Source organism: Vidua macroura, chromosome 12 (genome assembly GCF_024509145.1).
Source record: "Vidua macroura isolate BioBank_ID:100142 chromosome 12, ASM2450914v1, whole genome shotgun sequence".
NCBI classification, from domain to species: Eukaryota; Metazoa; Chordata; class Aves; order Passeriformes; family Viduidae; genus Vidua; species Vidua macroura.
In genome coordinates this window covers 3502437-3518338 of record NC_071582.1, presented here as the reverse complement: position 1 = coordinate 3518338, position 15902 = coordinate 3502437, and the positions used below count along the sequence as shown (strand labels likewise).

The following is a 15902-nucleotide window of genomic DNA, read 5'->3' as shown; positions in this document are numbered from 1 at the left end:
TGCTGCAAGGCAGGGCCAACCAAATCGCTCCTGCTGAGAAAGTTTGGTATCTCCAGCACTGGAGGCTTTTGGAAAGAAAGGCAGGTAATGCATCTGAGTGCTTAACAATACCCAAGCTCAAAACTCTTTTCAATCCCTCTTTTTGCCATTTAACCTATTTTTGGGGTACATTTCTTGTCCTAGGAGTGTTCTTGTACCTCTTTCAAGACTGGCATTTCTGTGTCCAAAGTCCTGATCTAGAGCACAGAAACTCAACTGTAAACAGGGAAAAATTGGAATAACCAGGAATCTGCTTAAAATGTTGCATTAATACTTTGTATAATTAGTTTTAGCCTAAGAAAGCACCTAATGTCTAGCTGGATCTACTTTTAATATAGATTAAATTAATATATTTTAATATGCCTGGGTACTCCCCTGGTAAGGCCCAGAAGGCTTTTCTTATCTAAAGGAGTCCATGAAAAATGGGATTTCACTGGTATTACCAAGATTTTTTTAATGCCTATCCTTCTTTTTGGAGCAAAATTTGTCTTCCTACCCTTCTGTCAGGCTCAGACACAGCCTGATTTGGTTTACACTTCAGGCAGAAAATGATCCTGATTTTTGAAGCATATTCCCTTTCCTTCAGCAGGAACGTTTCGGAAAGACAGACTGATTTACCTAACAGGTCTTTGCCATTGTTGAGAAGAGTTTTGGATAAGCCCTGTCTAGTCCCTATGGATGAATGTCAACCAGCAGACCTCCAGTCTTGAATCAGAGGCGTTTAAACCCAGTGCCTTGCTCTGGAGGAACTGGTGGTAACTAGGGAAGCAGCTGATGGCAAGGGAAGGGTGACCAGTTGGCTCCAGAAGCTGAATACCAGGGGACCTACAGGGAATCGCAATAAACTCATAAAAACAATTTGTTTTCTCTCTTTGTTCAGAACTAACTGCACAGTTCAAGACAAGGAGCTGACCTTGGTTCCTGTCTCAAGGTGATGTGGATGTAAAACTTGTGGGAAAAGCTGAGTCCCCCGGGCCAAGCTCGCCTGTGGGGCCCAAAACCTGATGGATTCTGAACCTGAACGTTCCACATGCTCCAAACCCACTTCAGCTTGCCAACCCTGGGAGCTTGGGGAAGCAGGAGTACACCATGTGGGAAGATGGGAAGGATCTCTGAATGCAGAACAAGAATTACTTGTTTGCCTGGTCAGATGCCAATTCACAAACTGGCAATGTTCTTCTTGGACCCACTAGTTGGATTTAACCTAAGAGATCCCAAATTGTGTGGACTTGTCTATATTAGTGAGGTTTTGAAGTGTTGAACTCAACAATGAGCTCAACTTCCTGCTTCCCACTAAATTAAAGCTCTAAGTATCTCTTGAGTTGTATGAATTTCCTTTTTCCCACCTAAGGAACTGCAGACTAAACCCCCCAAAATCTCCCATATTGCTGATTCAACTTTAAAATTAAATTGGTTCATTAATTGCAAGTAAAATTACCCTGCTGATAACTATCTTCCTTTCCAATGGTTTCTTAGTAGTATCAGTAAGGTCACTAGGCACAACATCTCTTAATAAAATCTAAAGTCAAGTAAAATTTAGTATCACGCATTCATATTTTCCTATAGCAGTGTTGGGAACTTGTAGGGGAAAATAATGTAGTTAAATTAAGAATGAAAGCCTAAAATTAAGACCTAAACCACCACTGCTCCCCCAACCCCACATGCTGCAGGAAGCACAGATATCTGACAGAAGGTTTCTAACAGGAAAACCATATTTATGAAGATTTAACATGCACCTACTGTACTTACTGTGCTCAGCTCTACAGAAAAAAAGATGGTTTCCACTTACACCTAAATTTCATGAAGTTTAAGCAAGTTGGGCTGAGGCTTTGCCCATGCAGAGCAGCTCTATTTCTGTCAACTTCAACACGCAACATGAATGAAGAGAATAATGGTAGGAAAATAATATGTCTAAACATGAGAGCACCAAATATCTATTTAAATATAAAAATAAAATAGAGTAGTGCAGGCAAGAGTGTCCATGTTGTCATGCAGGATGAGTTTATTACATGACAGAGAAGTGAAGACGAAGAAATGGAGACCAAGTGCATCATTCCATAAAATAACATTGACAATGCCTCTGTTTTAAGTAAAAGCCCTGGGAGACAATAGTTTCACAAGCTAAAGATATTTCTGAAGTCCAATGAAATCCAAATTAAGTTGAATTCCAGCTGCACCAGCTTTGTATCAGGAATATTCTTTATTAATGTCAGTGAGTAAACGGGAAAATTGCCAACAAAATGATTTTTGCAAGCTCTCAAGAGATATGGGTTTGCTTTTAATTTGACTCTTCCAACTCTGCCTAATCATTTCCCAGTAGGTTCAAAACTGCTCTGAAGCAGCTGGTTTGATCATGGAGGGCTCCTCAGGTGCTGTTTTTTCATCCTTTCTACATGGAATGCACCTGGTTTCCATTTCTGGACGTGTGAGTGTGGTATCAGAGGGGAGGGCAGGTGGTGGAGCCTTACTGTACTTCTCCTCCTTGCACCTCTGCAGGATCTCTAAGCTCCTCTGATGAACTGGGTGGTGGAGAAAGCTAAAACTATCCACACTTTTCAAAACCGCACATGGCACTGCATCATCATGCCCTTGGGAAGCAAAATAAAAACAAACAAAAAAAAAATGGAGAGAAGAGAAAGATTTTATAAGCAGAAGTCAGGAGAGGGGAAGGAACAAGCCCAAAGGAGCTCGAGGGTCACAGGTTTTTGTACTTGACACAATTTAACTGTGGCATAGAAGCAATGGGCTGGACCATGTCCCAGTCCTAATTATAATCCTCATTAGACAGAGCATAAACACTTAATAATCACTCCAAGATTATTTGGGCAAAAAGAGGATTATTAGATAAATCTTTACTTTTATTAACTTATTTTAAAAATCCTTTCTGTGCCTCTGCCCAGTGTTGCTTGCAAATCCCTGTCCAGATGCTCCATGACAGAACCACCTGGAATTCGCATCATGCATCCCAGTTTTGCTCAGATTTTGGCAACTAAAAGGAAAAACGTAAATTGTTTGCATTAAGCACCATTTCAATATTCCCTGAGGGCAGAGAACACAGAGTCTGGAGTTTGGCAGGATAGGTTTGAGTTGGAAGAAACCATCAATGTGTAGCCAAGAGGACTTCTGATGGCCCAGCTGTGAGCACAGGGTGGAGGAGAAGTGACAATGTGCCAAACACACAGTGTCTCTCTGTCATTGTTGGCTAAGTCCAGGATGTGCCACACTCCCAGCGAGGCGTGGGGAGGTCACCGTGGAGTCACTTTGTGCCAGCATCTATGGGAGCATTTCATATCAACACGTAAAACCATCGGACAGGATTGATCTGAATTTTCCACAGGAACACTGTCAAGGGGTGCCCTCCTCACCTTAACACCAGTGAGACCTCAAACACCAAGCTTTTGATTGCTGTCACCTTTATTTGGCAAGTACAGCCTTTTTTATTGATTATTTTGAGGACAGTGGGTTTTTTTTGTGATCAGCTTTAGGAATATATCTGCAGAAGCCAGTGGGATTATTTTTAAGCAGGAATTACTCAAGGAGCAACCCTTGTTGGCCAAATCCAATTGCTGAGCCCATCAAGGACAGGCACAACCTCAACACCACAAAACCTTCATCAGAGCAAGGATTTAGGTCCAGCAAAACCAAGGCTCTGCAGCCTAGTTTGTATGAATAGCACCATTAAGTTTTTGCCACTAATTAGAGGGTTTCACATAATCAATGTGTATTGATGACAGCAAAAAAAGTCAATCAGCCAATTTTATTTCCTAAAAAGCTTGACAGTGTTCCTTTAATCCAAGTTCACAAACAAATCCAGTTCTAACATGCAGTTCTATTGGACCATTTAAATCCTCATTGATAAACTTAGTAATAAAAATAATTAAAAATCAAATTATTGAAGAGTTCCACCCTTCAGCTTAAGTGCAGCTCGCCCGATCCTGGCATCTTTCATTCGAGCAGCGTTGGCAGCACCCTAAGAAGCATCACACAACAGAAACACAAAGGTACCAAAGAAAATTCACAGTGACAACACTTTGCTGCTCTTCATCTTCAAGTTAACAAGGACAATCACACAACTACCAAAAGCTGCACTAGGAGAGTATCAGGAGCACAAAAAAAGAAGAGTCCCCAAAGCCAGCAAGAAAAAAATGCTGATTATCCTTCCAGAAACATCTGCTTGGCATGGAGGAGGACAACCAAAAGGATGATGTGGGAAAGGAAGGAAAGCAAAATTTCGCAGAGTTGCTTAGATGTAAGCCAGGGATTTTTTTTGAAAAACCCTGTTGGGTATTGCAAGCATAAAAGCATGAGAGATCCAGTTGGGGTTCAGACAAAGAATGCGAAGAACCTTTAATTAAAAGAAGCAAGTTTTGGATATTTCCCTGCTCCCTCACTTTATGTGCCTGACAGATGGGGAAAGGACTTCAGACACCAAAAATGGGCAGCTCGTCTTGAAAAAACATCTGTACAAATAATAATATCTGTGCAAATCACATACTAAGTGTGTGCATGTGGATGACTGTGTGAGAGAGGCTTTTCTTACTCTTTCTTACTTTTCTTACATCATTTTGTTAGCAGCTCCACTCTCTTGGCATGCAGATGCTCTAATCAGGCTAATTAAAGCCATCAAATTTTGATAAAAAACAAAATAAACCTCGAACACGTGCTGCCTTTGGTTCTCTGCTTCTATCTATCAAGATGGGAGAATTTGAGTGATACTTTGATAACTCACAAATGTTTTCTGCCATAAAGGCAAAGCATCAATTTGGGGCTTTTCTGCATTATTTTGGAGAAGGGAAGGGAATTCCAGCACCTGGCAGTGGATGTATCATATTACACCAGCCCGTCGCACTGTCCTGACACTGGCTCAGCCTTCTGCCCATGTCTACCTCTTCCACAGCAAACTGCTTTGGTGACAGGATTTTGGAGGAGGACGATGGAACAGGGGATGGGTGTAAGGTCACACCAGCAAACACACAATTAAACCCTGCTACTGATCTCACCTTGCTAAGTGTGACCTGGGCAAAGTCAGAATCCCAGAACGGTTTTGAGTTGGAAAGGACCTTAAAAACCATCCAGTCCTACCCCCCTGCCACAGGCAGGGACACCTTCCACTACAGGTTGCTCCAAGGCCTGTCCAGCCTGGATGGTCATGCTTGGACATGGTGGGCAGCTCTCCAAAGAGGGCAAGGACAGTGATCCCAGCTCTGTCAAAGCTTATAGGTTAAGTTTTTCCCACAGATAAGGTGTACTTCAGCATGGAATTTAGATTTAGGTAATCACCTCCCAGTAGTGTTGCCTGTATAATGGAGAGTTTTTCCCAATTTGTTGCACATAAAAGTTCAGGCTATAAATGATCTGAGGCTTGTTGGTAAGTTTAAGACAAACCTTATCTGGCTTTCTGAGGGGTTTGTTTTTCCTTTGACTCAAAACCCAGAGGGTACAAAGCACAATGCCATTTGAATACAGGCTAAAGGACATGGACAGATAATGGAGCAGCATCATGAAAAGGTTTAGAAATTCAGCCGTCATCAGGTATTAGTTAACTGTGGTATGGAAAGAGAAGGCAATACAAGAATTGAGTCTCAGAATTGTCTCAAGACCTCCTGGTCTCATCCAGTTATACATATATATCTATAATCATATCTATATATTGATACAGATATATACAGGAAGAGAGATTTAAGCAAGTTACTGCTACAAACTCTGGACTGAAAAGCGGGAGTGAGGAGACAAGCACAGCAGTGTGCAGGACCAGTTGCCAGAGACACAGAAAGCGAAGCAGGGCTTGAAATCAGCTCTTACTTCCTGAGACTGAATGATTTTTTCTTATCTTCTGGATTACCTCATTTGGGTTCAATCTGGGGTTTATGCAAGATGAAAATGCAAAGATGGATTTTGGAAGCCATTCCTTTGGAGTGGCCTTTCTCCCAAAGCCAAACATCTTTGCCATCTCTCTCTTTGGTTACTCTGTCCAAAAACACTGCCTAGATGTGCCAGACAGACCCAGGCTCATGAGAGTCAGCTCTTCTCTTACGCCGCATCTGGGAGGTGTCAGAGGAAGAACCTCAAGACCTGAAAGCTGATTTTTTGCCTCCTGTTCTTCTTGGGATTTGCTCCCAAGAAAAAGATTCTTTCGGCTTGAACCTCTCTATGATCCTTGTCCCAGGCTCCCTCACTCTCCACCATGCAAACCTCACTGATTACAAAGTAACTCATGGTGCGACTCTGCCTTTAATTTTAACCCAGCTGACATTTTCCCTGCTGAGGCTCTAATTCCATCACGGATTTCAAGCCCTCTTGTGCCCAGAAATGAACAGCAATAGCTTGTACCCGTCTTTGCAAAATTGCTTTATGCTGAGAAATGGTCTAAAAGCACAGCCAGGTCTTGCCTGCCACAGCATGATGATGCACCATCACTTTCCTTTAATTTAATGCCCCTGTGATCTGTGGTTCTGGATGACTGCAAAGCCATGAATTTTGCTAGACAAGAGACATGCTCTCCTGCAGCTGAAAGGGTGAACAGCTTGGAAAATCATAGAAAGATTTATTGACTTTTTATGTTTCCAGATGTAACTAACAGTTCAAGAATTATTACAAAAATAATTTGTCTTCTTTGCTGGATAATTTGTATGCCTCTGTTTGAATAACTTGTGTTTTTCTATCCATGCATCCTACAAAAATAAAAAATTAAAGCAGCAGTAAAATGAAAATATTTCCTTATGATACATTGAAATCCAAATGTACCTTTAAATGTGACTTCTGAAAAAAATCTACCTGTTAATTCAGCAAATTTTCTAATATATTCAAAACTCCTTATAAGTCAGGCTACTTAAAACAGGGTAATAACACATTAGACCCAAATTGCTGCTGAAAAACAGGCTCCAAGACCAGGTGATGGACACACGTACCAGTTTTCTTCTCCACGTATCGTTTTCCAGCCTCCCTAAATGCAACCATGGCCCTGAAAAATGCCCTCAGGACGGCCCAGCGGAAAACAGCCACGGGATCAATCCCGATCATCCCACAGATAAAGGCGTTCTTGCTGCTCCGCAGGAGAGCCACGATGTCTGGGCGCATGTGATCCGTGTTCTTCTCCCGGAAATCCTAGGGAAGGAGAAGGAGGAGGAAAGAGGAAAATAAACAATATCCACATGATACTTTAGGTACTCTGGACCAGCACAGTTATTGAATCCTGTTTCTTTTTTCTCTCCTGCTCCCATATTTGATACCTCTTTATGATCATCATCTCTGATGCTTATAATGTGCATTTATTGCATCTCAAACATGATGAGAGATTTGCAGCTGCAAATGCCGAGGCTATTTCTCACACAGGAGGAATGGCTTATCTGGTCACTGGAATTCCTTCTGCTAATAACTGGTATGAATAGAAATGGGGTCAACTTTGGAATCATTCACATGGGATTCTGGAAAGTATCTGTAGCAGTGGGATGTGGAGACCTAAGCACACATAACCTGTAATAAAAGTGGCTAATGATGAGGAAAACACTGGGTTTTCTACACAAACCAAGTCCAGAAAGGCTACCAGACACCCAATTTCAACTCGTTGTTGGGGTGTAGCACTGAACTCACTGCGCTTCCCTAAAGTCTTCCTAAAATGCCCATGTGAAGGAGAACAGGAAGACCCTGTCCCTACTACCTTTTCATTTCCCCAAACACTTCTCTCCTGACCCTCCCATCTTCTTGGGCCAAGTCCTCTCCAAAACATCTTTGTGAAGCCTCTGGGGCTTTCCTTCCCAATCCCAGATTTAGATGAAAGCAACTGCTGGGGAACAGCTGTGTGACAGACCTTGACTCCGTACTTCACTTTGCCTGCGTAGTGTTTGATGATGAAAGCTGGCTCCATCACTGCTGGGAATTCAATGTAGGAGTTCCCTTCATGTTGGCGCTTGAATTTGTCCAGCAGTGTCTGGTTTGTGGCTTGAGGAAAACTGAGTGGAGAGAATTGAAAGGAAGAAGCTGCAAACCTAACAGGAAAACTTTTCCACTTCTTTCATGTCCATGAAAGGGAAAACAGAGACATTCTGAACTTCCACTTGTGAGTAGAGAAAGCCAACCCTCCATCGTCAAACTTCATGGAAATCTGCAGCATGGGGATGTATTTCACACCTTTACCCAATTTAAGTTGTTTTCTCCCAGTACAATATCACTGAGAGAGTGTCACTGCTGGTCTCTTGTCAATGAGACAAGAAGTGGGGGAGAAAGTTGCAAGGCAAATGGTGGGAGAAGACCTCGTGCCCCTGGCCACATGGATCTGAGGTGACCTCAGCAAAACCACCTGGCCTTTCCGTGCCTTTCACATGGAGGGAACTGGCACGAGTATGTGATGGGAGAACTGAACTGCTCCAAAGTTTCCACACCAAGGCAGCCCCAGAAGCCACACGTTCCCCCAAGAACTTCTCCCGAGACAGATGGATGCAACCAAGGATGCAAATCTGAGCTAAGTCCCTGATGCCCATGAAACCCTGTGGAAATGCAGCCCCTATGGACAAGTGCCCTCACTTCACTCTGGTTCAATTTTTACCAGTAAATTGATAAATCCACCTTATATCTCAATAACAGCACCTACACATCCTGCTTTGACTCACGCACTTGGGTTCAGCACCTTCACATTGTCACACCTTAAGAGACAGGGAAAGAAATGAAGAAAGAAGTAAAGGAAACTTTTTCCCTTTCCTTGAATGGAAGAAATTCTTGAAAGTAATTTTAATTATTATTTTTTAAGGCTTTTTGCTTAGCTGGCTGATTGTCCACTCTGTGTGTTGCCACCTCAAAAACAACACTAGAAACATCAATCAGCCCAGTGATCTATTAACACCTTTCTGGGAAATTGTTTTTTTTTTTTTTTTTTTCAGAAAACTGAAGGATAAGATATTTTAACTGAAAAAAAATCTCACTTCCAAAGCCAGCATTTTCCTACTCACTTGCTTTCCTCATCCAGCAGATGGAGCAGCCCTGTTGGCTTCTTGCTGATCAGGTTGATGCAGCTGGAGTTGTCTATGTAGTCAATGTTGTGCCAGCTAATTCCTTCTGCTCTATATTCCTCCTAAAAAAAAAAAAAAAAAAAAAACCCCACAGATGACATAATGATGATTTGGTGCAAGCAAAAAATAAAAGAGAAAGTCAAAGGTTTTGTGGAAACTGATACACTGTTTACCAAAACAGACATCTCTCCTGTAAATATTCCAGAGATGCTTTCTGTGATTAAAAAAAAAAAAAAAAAAGAAAAAAAGAAAAAAAAAAGATAAAGAACCTCTGGAACGCCCTGAAACAAAGCAAACTAACAGAGCATTTCCCAATTTCAGATGCACCAGATGTTTGTTTGGACACAGGGTGGCTGTGTGAGAGTCGAAGCCTGCCAAGGATGTCCAACATGTGCAGACTCCCCCTTTCCTTTTCCTGGATTCACAGCACAGTTTGGGCTGGAAGAGACCTTAAAGCTCTTCTCTTTCCACCCCCTGCCATGGGCAGCAACAACTTCCACGAGCCCAGGTTGCTCCAAGCCTCATCCAACCTGGCCTTGAACACTTCCAGGGATGGGGCAGCCACATCTAACCCTGCCTTCTGGCAGTGGGAAGCCATTCCCTCGTGTCCTGTCACACCATCCCTTGTCCTCAGTCTCTCTCCAGCTCTTCTGGAGCCCCTTCAGGCGCTGGCAGGGACTCTAAGGTCTCCCTGGAGCCTTCTCTTATCCAAGTGAACACCCCCAGCTCTCCCAGGCTGGCTCCAGAGCAGAGGGACTCCAGCCCTCGGAGCATCTCCATGGCCTCCTCTGGACTCTCTCCAGCAGCTCTATATCATTCTGGTGTTGGATCCCAGGGTTGAGGCAGCTCTGCAGGTGGGGTCTCACCTGCGTGGGGCAGAAGGACAGATTCTCCTGCTTCTCATGCTTTGGGATCTGGGGGGTTTTGGGGTTCCCAGCGCGTGTAGCTGGGGCGTGTGGAACTTCCCACCCATCAAAGTGTCACACAGTTTGCACCAATTAATATTTAGTATCCAGTTGCTGGAAGGAAATTGTGGTACAACATATTAATTACACAGAAAAAGCAGTAAACCTCCCTTTCCTGCCTCCCTAGGCTCTGCTCTTCCATATCTGCCACTATTAATGACCAGTGCTGTATGTGCTAATGAAGAGACCTTCAGTTATACAAAGCCACTGCTTTGTATGGTGGCCAGCAGAACCACCACCCTCTACCGTAAACGTGAAGATCTGCCTCCAAATTCAAGCTGAGGCAAAAAAAGCTATTCATTTTCCACCAAAATAGTTCCAACCCTTGCTCTCCTATAAAGGTTATCTCCTCTGAGATATACTTGCAACTGGATTACTTCAAGAAGTCTTACGCAGAATATTTTAGGGCATCTAAATGAAAGCAGAGTTTTAAAATCATAATTTTTATCATATTTTTGAAGACTTGTGACTCGCTGTCTAAACAGAGATATTGAACCATGCACCTTACTCCACGTGTTGGACAAAGTCCTCCTGATCCAGCTGCCTTTTTACTTCTATATCACAGGACATTTTGATGGCAGAATTGAAGGTAAAAAAGAAGCAGGTTTCAAAATCCTAATAGGATGCATCTTTCTAATAATAATAAGATTCATTATTATTGATGCCTCTGCCTTTATTTTTTAATATGAGCAAACAACTTTAAAAAAGTATGTACAATCTCATCCAAAATTAACATGAACTGCAGAGATATTCTTAGAAATAAAGAGTCGGAAGAGCTTTGAGACATTTCACAAGGAAATTTTTGCTAAAACAACCCCTAGAAGGAATTCAGTATTGGAGACATTGTATAATCTTACAACAACAGTACAGACAAATACAGATGTGTGCTGCCTTAGAAGGAGTTTTTAATATCCCTAAAGCCTTTGGGATTCAAAATATACAACATCCCATTGGGGAAAAAATCCTGAAAATAAGGAATGACTCCGCATCATGAATTTTGTTTTCTCCTTTTCTTTTTTAATCTTTTACTTTCAGTTCTTGCCGAGCAACCAGGACACAGCAGAATCTCACAACAACATTCTCAGGGCCCTGCTGAATTACAGGCAATCAAAAATCACAGATTTGATTAAACCTCGTGGCATTTTGCAAGCCAGGAAAAAGCTTCTATCCAGCAATCGCAGGCTGCGTATTTTGGAGCAGGCACGGCTGCTCCTGAGGGATTTCCCTGAGAGTCAATGGGAGTCAGCATCATCCATCAACTGCCTGCTTCCAACAGCCCTTAATGGAGTGCAGGGTCCATTAGGCCCAGCTTTGCCAGCTCAAGACTGGTCAGGAGCATGCAGAGAGCAATAAAACCTTGGTGTGATGAGCCAAGAGCAGCATTTTTCAGTGGTGACAGGCGGGTGTTACCAGACTTATATATCTATTATAATGACTCTTTGTTGAAGTACTTGTTGGGGGGCTTTACATTTTTTGCCCCCCCGAAAAACCCCATAAATCATGTAGAGTTTTACATCTCCACACATCTAAGCTGAGAAACCATCGCTCTGCTCTAGAAGACCTCCAGATATTCATAATTCCACATGGGACATTCAGCAGCTGCACAGCAAATGTGCTGTGAAACTCCTCTGGCCACACTAAAAACTTAAACTGCTGCTGAGATCAGTGCAAAAGCACTACTGATCAGCAATGCCAGATATGGAGTTTTTTTTAAATAGTCTAGTAAATGACCAAAAAAATACCAGAGTTCAAGGTCTCTACTTCTCTGGGCTCATTTTCAGCTGTTCCACAGACCTGATGGTCAGTCATCAGGTCCCTCCTGGCCTCGTTTCCTTCAGCTGCAGGATTTTGACTAATTCTCCCTCCTCTGCTACTTTTTTCTCTGGGCTGGGTCAGAAACCCTCACTCCCAGGCTCTGGGGTTCCTCCCTCCCTTCCATCCCCAGTTCCTGTTCTGGCCAAATGAGAAGGATTCAAGTCCTCAACAAACAACCTTTTCCACAACAATTCAGAGATTTACTCTCATTTCAAGACAGGCAGCAGGAACTATTCCAGAGCAACTGCCCCAAAGCTTAGATGGAAATAAATTCCCCTCATTCCTTTTTCCCTAGCATTTTTCCAGTTCTTCGTTTGGTTGCCTTCAGGATCTGAGCTCAAGAGATACAAGAGATATGGTTTTGGGATGGCCTGCTGTAATTTCTGGGGTATTTGCTGGTCTGCAGAACACTCTACAGATTGTTCATAGAAAGACAGAAGCTATAGGATAAAATCACTGCTGTCTATTAAACTTAATTAAATTGCAATTGTTAATATTCCATGTGATTCCTATATTCATATTGTAATGACCATCTTCCTGCAGAATTCAGGGGATATCCTCAAAAGCTACCTCCAAAATATTCCTTCATCTCTGAGTATGACAACAAAGCCTCTGCCATCCTTTGATGGATGCAGGGTCCTGGAGCACTGGATTATTAGGGAATTCCATTCAAACACGATGCTTTCATTTAACAAGACAAAACAACATGAAACACTTTCATTCGAACAGAAACATCTCAAGTTGGAGATTGATTAAAAATCAGCTTAAATTTATACCTTGATTTAAAACTAAGTTATGTTTAGGGGCACATTCAAACGTCCTATTCCTGGAAGATCATCTTTACATTAAGAACCAAATTGTTGACATTACCACTATCTGCAAAAGTTTCTAGTGCAGTGAAGTCCACAGAGCCCCTTTTCTGGCATCCTTATTTGCAATAAAAATGTGAGGATTTATTCCTCCCATCCCTGGATACCTGAAACCTGGTCTGCTGGAAAGTGGAGCAATGCAAGTTCACTGGAGACAAGAGCACTGAGCTCCCAGACTTGGCAAAAGAAATGGAGCAAAGAACTGAAAAAAAGACATTAGGGGTTTTTTTTAGAGTCCAGCAGCTCCATATTTTATTTATTATTGGGTGAGATGCTACAGATTGTCCTCCAAGTGACCTCTATGGACTCCACGAGGAGATTCCTGCTTCCCAAGTCGGAATTGAGAATCAGCTTTGCTGCCCTAAGCATGGAGAGAGACATTGGCAGTATGTCAGCATGGGATCACTGAAGGGATCTGAGTAAAACACAGTTTCTGATGTTCAAATATATTAAAAAAAGACATAAAACGGGCATGCAGACTTTGAAATGCACATGGAATATAAGAGTAAATCTTTACTCTCACACAGTGTTAGCTGAGGCAAAGCAGCAGGTAAAATTTGGGGTACCAAACAACCAGAATGGGACAGAACATCCAACATTTTTAATTTATCCAATATTTTTAAGTAGTAAAATTACTGGAACTATAGGAAAGGGGGCACTGTTAAAGGGAAACTCTGCCTGCCTACACTGACCCAGAGCATGAACACTGCCCGTGGCACAGAATAATGAATTTAAAATTAAAACACACATGCTGAGCATCAGGAAAACCTTCCCAACTGGGCTGCAAGGAAACCCTCCTGCCAGGAACAGAAATATCCTGTAATTTTATAGTTGGAGTTGTTGAGAACCAAGTCCTGTTATCTCTACAGGAGCATTAGACCAGTTCTGTTATCAGGACTTTATTTCTGTGCTAAACCAAACCAAAACACTCTAATCCAGGGTGGAATTAAAGATTTCTTTATCCTGAGTGGGAGATAACACCCACAAGCCCAACAAAATCTTGGGGGATGCTGGAAAATGTCTTTACACCTCTGCATATGATCATCAATTACTCTGTATCCAGCCACAGTCATCAGTAAATAAATCCAAAAGCTAAAAAGCACAGTTAGGGGAAAAAAAGTTAAACGTGATTTTTAAACTCACACTTATACAGACATGATATCTGTGATAAATATGATATCTAAATAAAATATCTAAACTCTCTTTGGAGTAACATGGTCCCAGGGTGCTGCTGCTCCCCAAAATGACGTGGCAAAGTTCAGAGATGGGGAGGGAGGGACCAGGGGCTTGAAAAATTTCAAAGAAGAAATGCAGAGATTAAATGAAACAGGAGACATGATAAAAATAAATTAAAACCATAATAAATTCCTCATCTGTGTAAAACACAAAACTCAGGGTTTAGGAAATTCAAACCAAAAGGTGGTAAGAAGTCCCACCTAAATATAAAGGTTTTACCATGATACGTGAAATTTGTTCTCCTATCATGGGATATCAAAGATACAAATTTTCCCATGATTTAAAGAGGTCTGGAGGGCTTTGGGCATCTATCCACACATCCTGCAAGCCAAAAGCCCTGAAAATCCCTCAGTGTTTCAGTGCCCTGGAGGCAGATGTCTTATCCCACAGGGATATTGCCATTAGTCACAGGGAGAATTGAGGAAGAGCCTCAAAAATAAGAGTCACGATCCCCAAGAGCAGCAGAAATCTCCACCAACTCATTCACCTCCTCTCAGGCAGAGCTAGACCAGATCTAGGAGTTTATCTACTCCAGCCTTTCCCTACTGAGGCACAGGAAAACCTTGTTTACACAATGAAAATTCCCAGATTAAAGTGAGAAATCAACTGAAAAATCCCTTTTCCCAGTGTAACTCCACGTGGGAACATTTCCCATCGCGCTCCTGTCATAAAAACTCGTGTAATCCAGAGCCATACAATCAACAGGCAGCTACTTTTGGATGTCTAAATGTATATATTTGGCATAAAAATTCCCGACTAAACAGAAGGGTGTGAAATTCCTCCCTTCTTGCCTTGAACACCATCTGCTTCAGCTTCAGGCTTCTTTGCAAAGTGAGAAACTAGGAATTAACGCCCCTTCCACATCTCTCCATTCCTAGCTCAACTCCCCAGTTTAAAATAATCCCAAAATATTTTTGTATCGCATGTTAAAAAGGGTTGTTGTTATATGAAAAATCAAAGGAGCTAAACTTCAAAAAGGCTCTTTGCTGGCTATGTATGGACACATTTTCATCCCAAAATCCATCCTGAGGAGCTTGGGAAAATTTGTCCACAGCTGGAAATGGCAACAAGGTGTGGGAGAATCTCTGCCCTAAGGATGCCTCCATTCAGACATGAGCCCATCCCATGGAGGATTAATTGCTTGTTCAGCAAACAGACACTGTGAGCTAGGCCCAGTAGAATCATCCCAGCTTAAAGTGATGATTAAAATGAGTTTGATACGATAAATCCATGGGATGTGGAAAGTTCCTAAATGATTGAGACCAATGTCTGGTCCTTGTGCTGCAGACAGGGTGGATGCCTCAAGTTCCCGACATCCCTCCAGGAAAAGATGCTGAGGCTGATGGTTTCATTTAGGAATGAGGATTTTTACGTTTGTTCTCAATTACAGTAGAAAAGGAATTTATAGGCACAGACATAAATATAAATATATAACACATATTTTTTAACCATGTGCTCACAGACCCAACAACTATAAATACTTAACCACATTCTCTATGGGTACATGATCTATAAACAGGTTTTTAAAGCCCCCTCTGTCCATGATAACATGAGGCAGTGCAGGGGAGCTGATGTGACTTCCCTTGAAGCCAAGGTCCTCCTTGAGATGGTCTCCTTCCAGGTGACTATTTCAGCAGCTCCTCATCAAATGCCACGTGAATTTGGTTTTATTCTGAGGCTGATGCTTCACCCACTGATAACCTCCCCCCTGCTGTATGTAGGCAGATTTGAATTTATTGGAGTTTGGACTCTCCATCATGAAAGTGTTTTAAACCAGCAGGTTCAGCCCAGAAAATCATGTGCCAGCTCCAAACCATCCATCTCTGAGATCAAATCAGCTCCCTGAACTTCAGCAGTAACAGGGTTTCAATCATAAATTATATTTTGCTCTCAAAATGGGCAGAATTGGGTTTGCATGGTTCAGCTGGCAGCACATGCATTGCCATGATCCCATGGCTCCCTCTGCAGAAGCATCT

At 42.2% G+C, this 15902-nt stretch overlaps 1 protein-coding gene across 8 annotated transcripts in view; it reads right to left on the bottom strand.

Annotated features, from left to right (window-relative positions):
* MYO9A (myosin IXA) overlaps positions 1–15902 on the bottom strand; it is a 171241-nt gene that overhangs the window by 38234 nt on the left and 117105 nt on the right. For all 8 annotated transcript variants that reach the window (XM_053988384.1, XM_053988388.1, XM_053988386.1 and 5 more), the window contains 4 exons: positions 8982–9103; positions 7847–7988; positions 6948–7143; positions 2508–2627 (listed from right to left, as the gene is read on the bottom strand). In XM_053988384.1, the coding sequence (XP_053844359.1) occupies positions 2508–2627; positions 6948–7143; positions 7847–7988; positions 8982–9103 (580 nt within the window). The remainder of the gene's footprint in view (positions 1–2507; positions 2628–6947; positions 7144–7846; positions 7989–8981; positions 9104–15902) is intronic.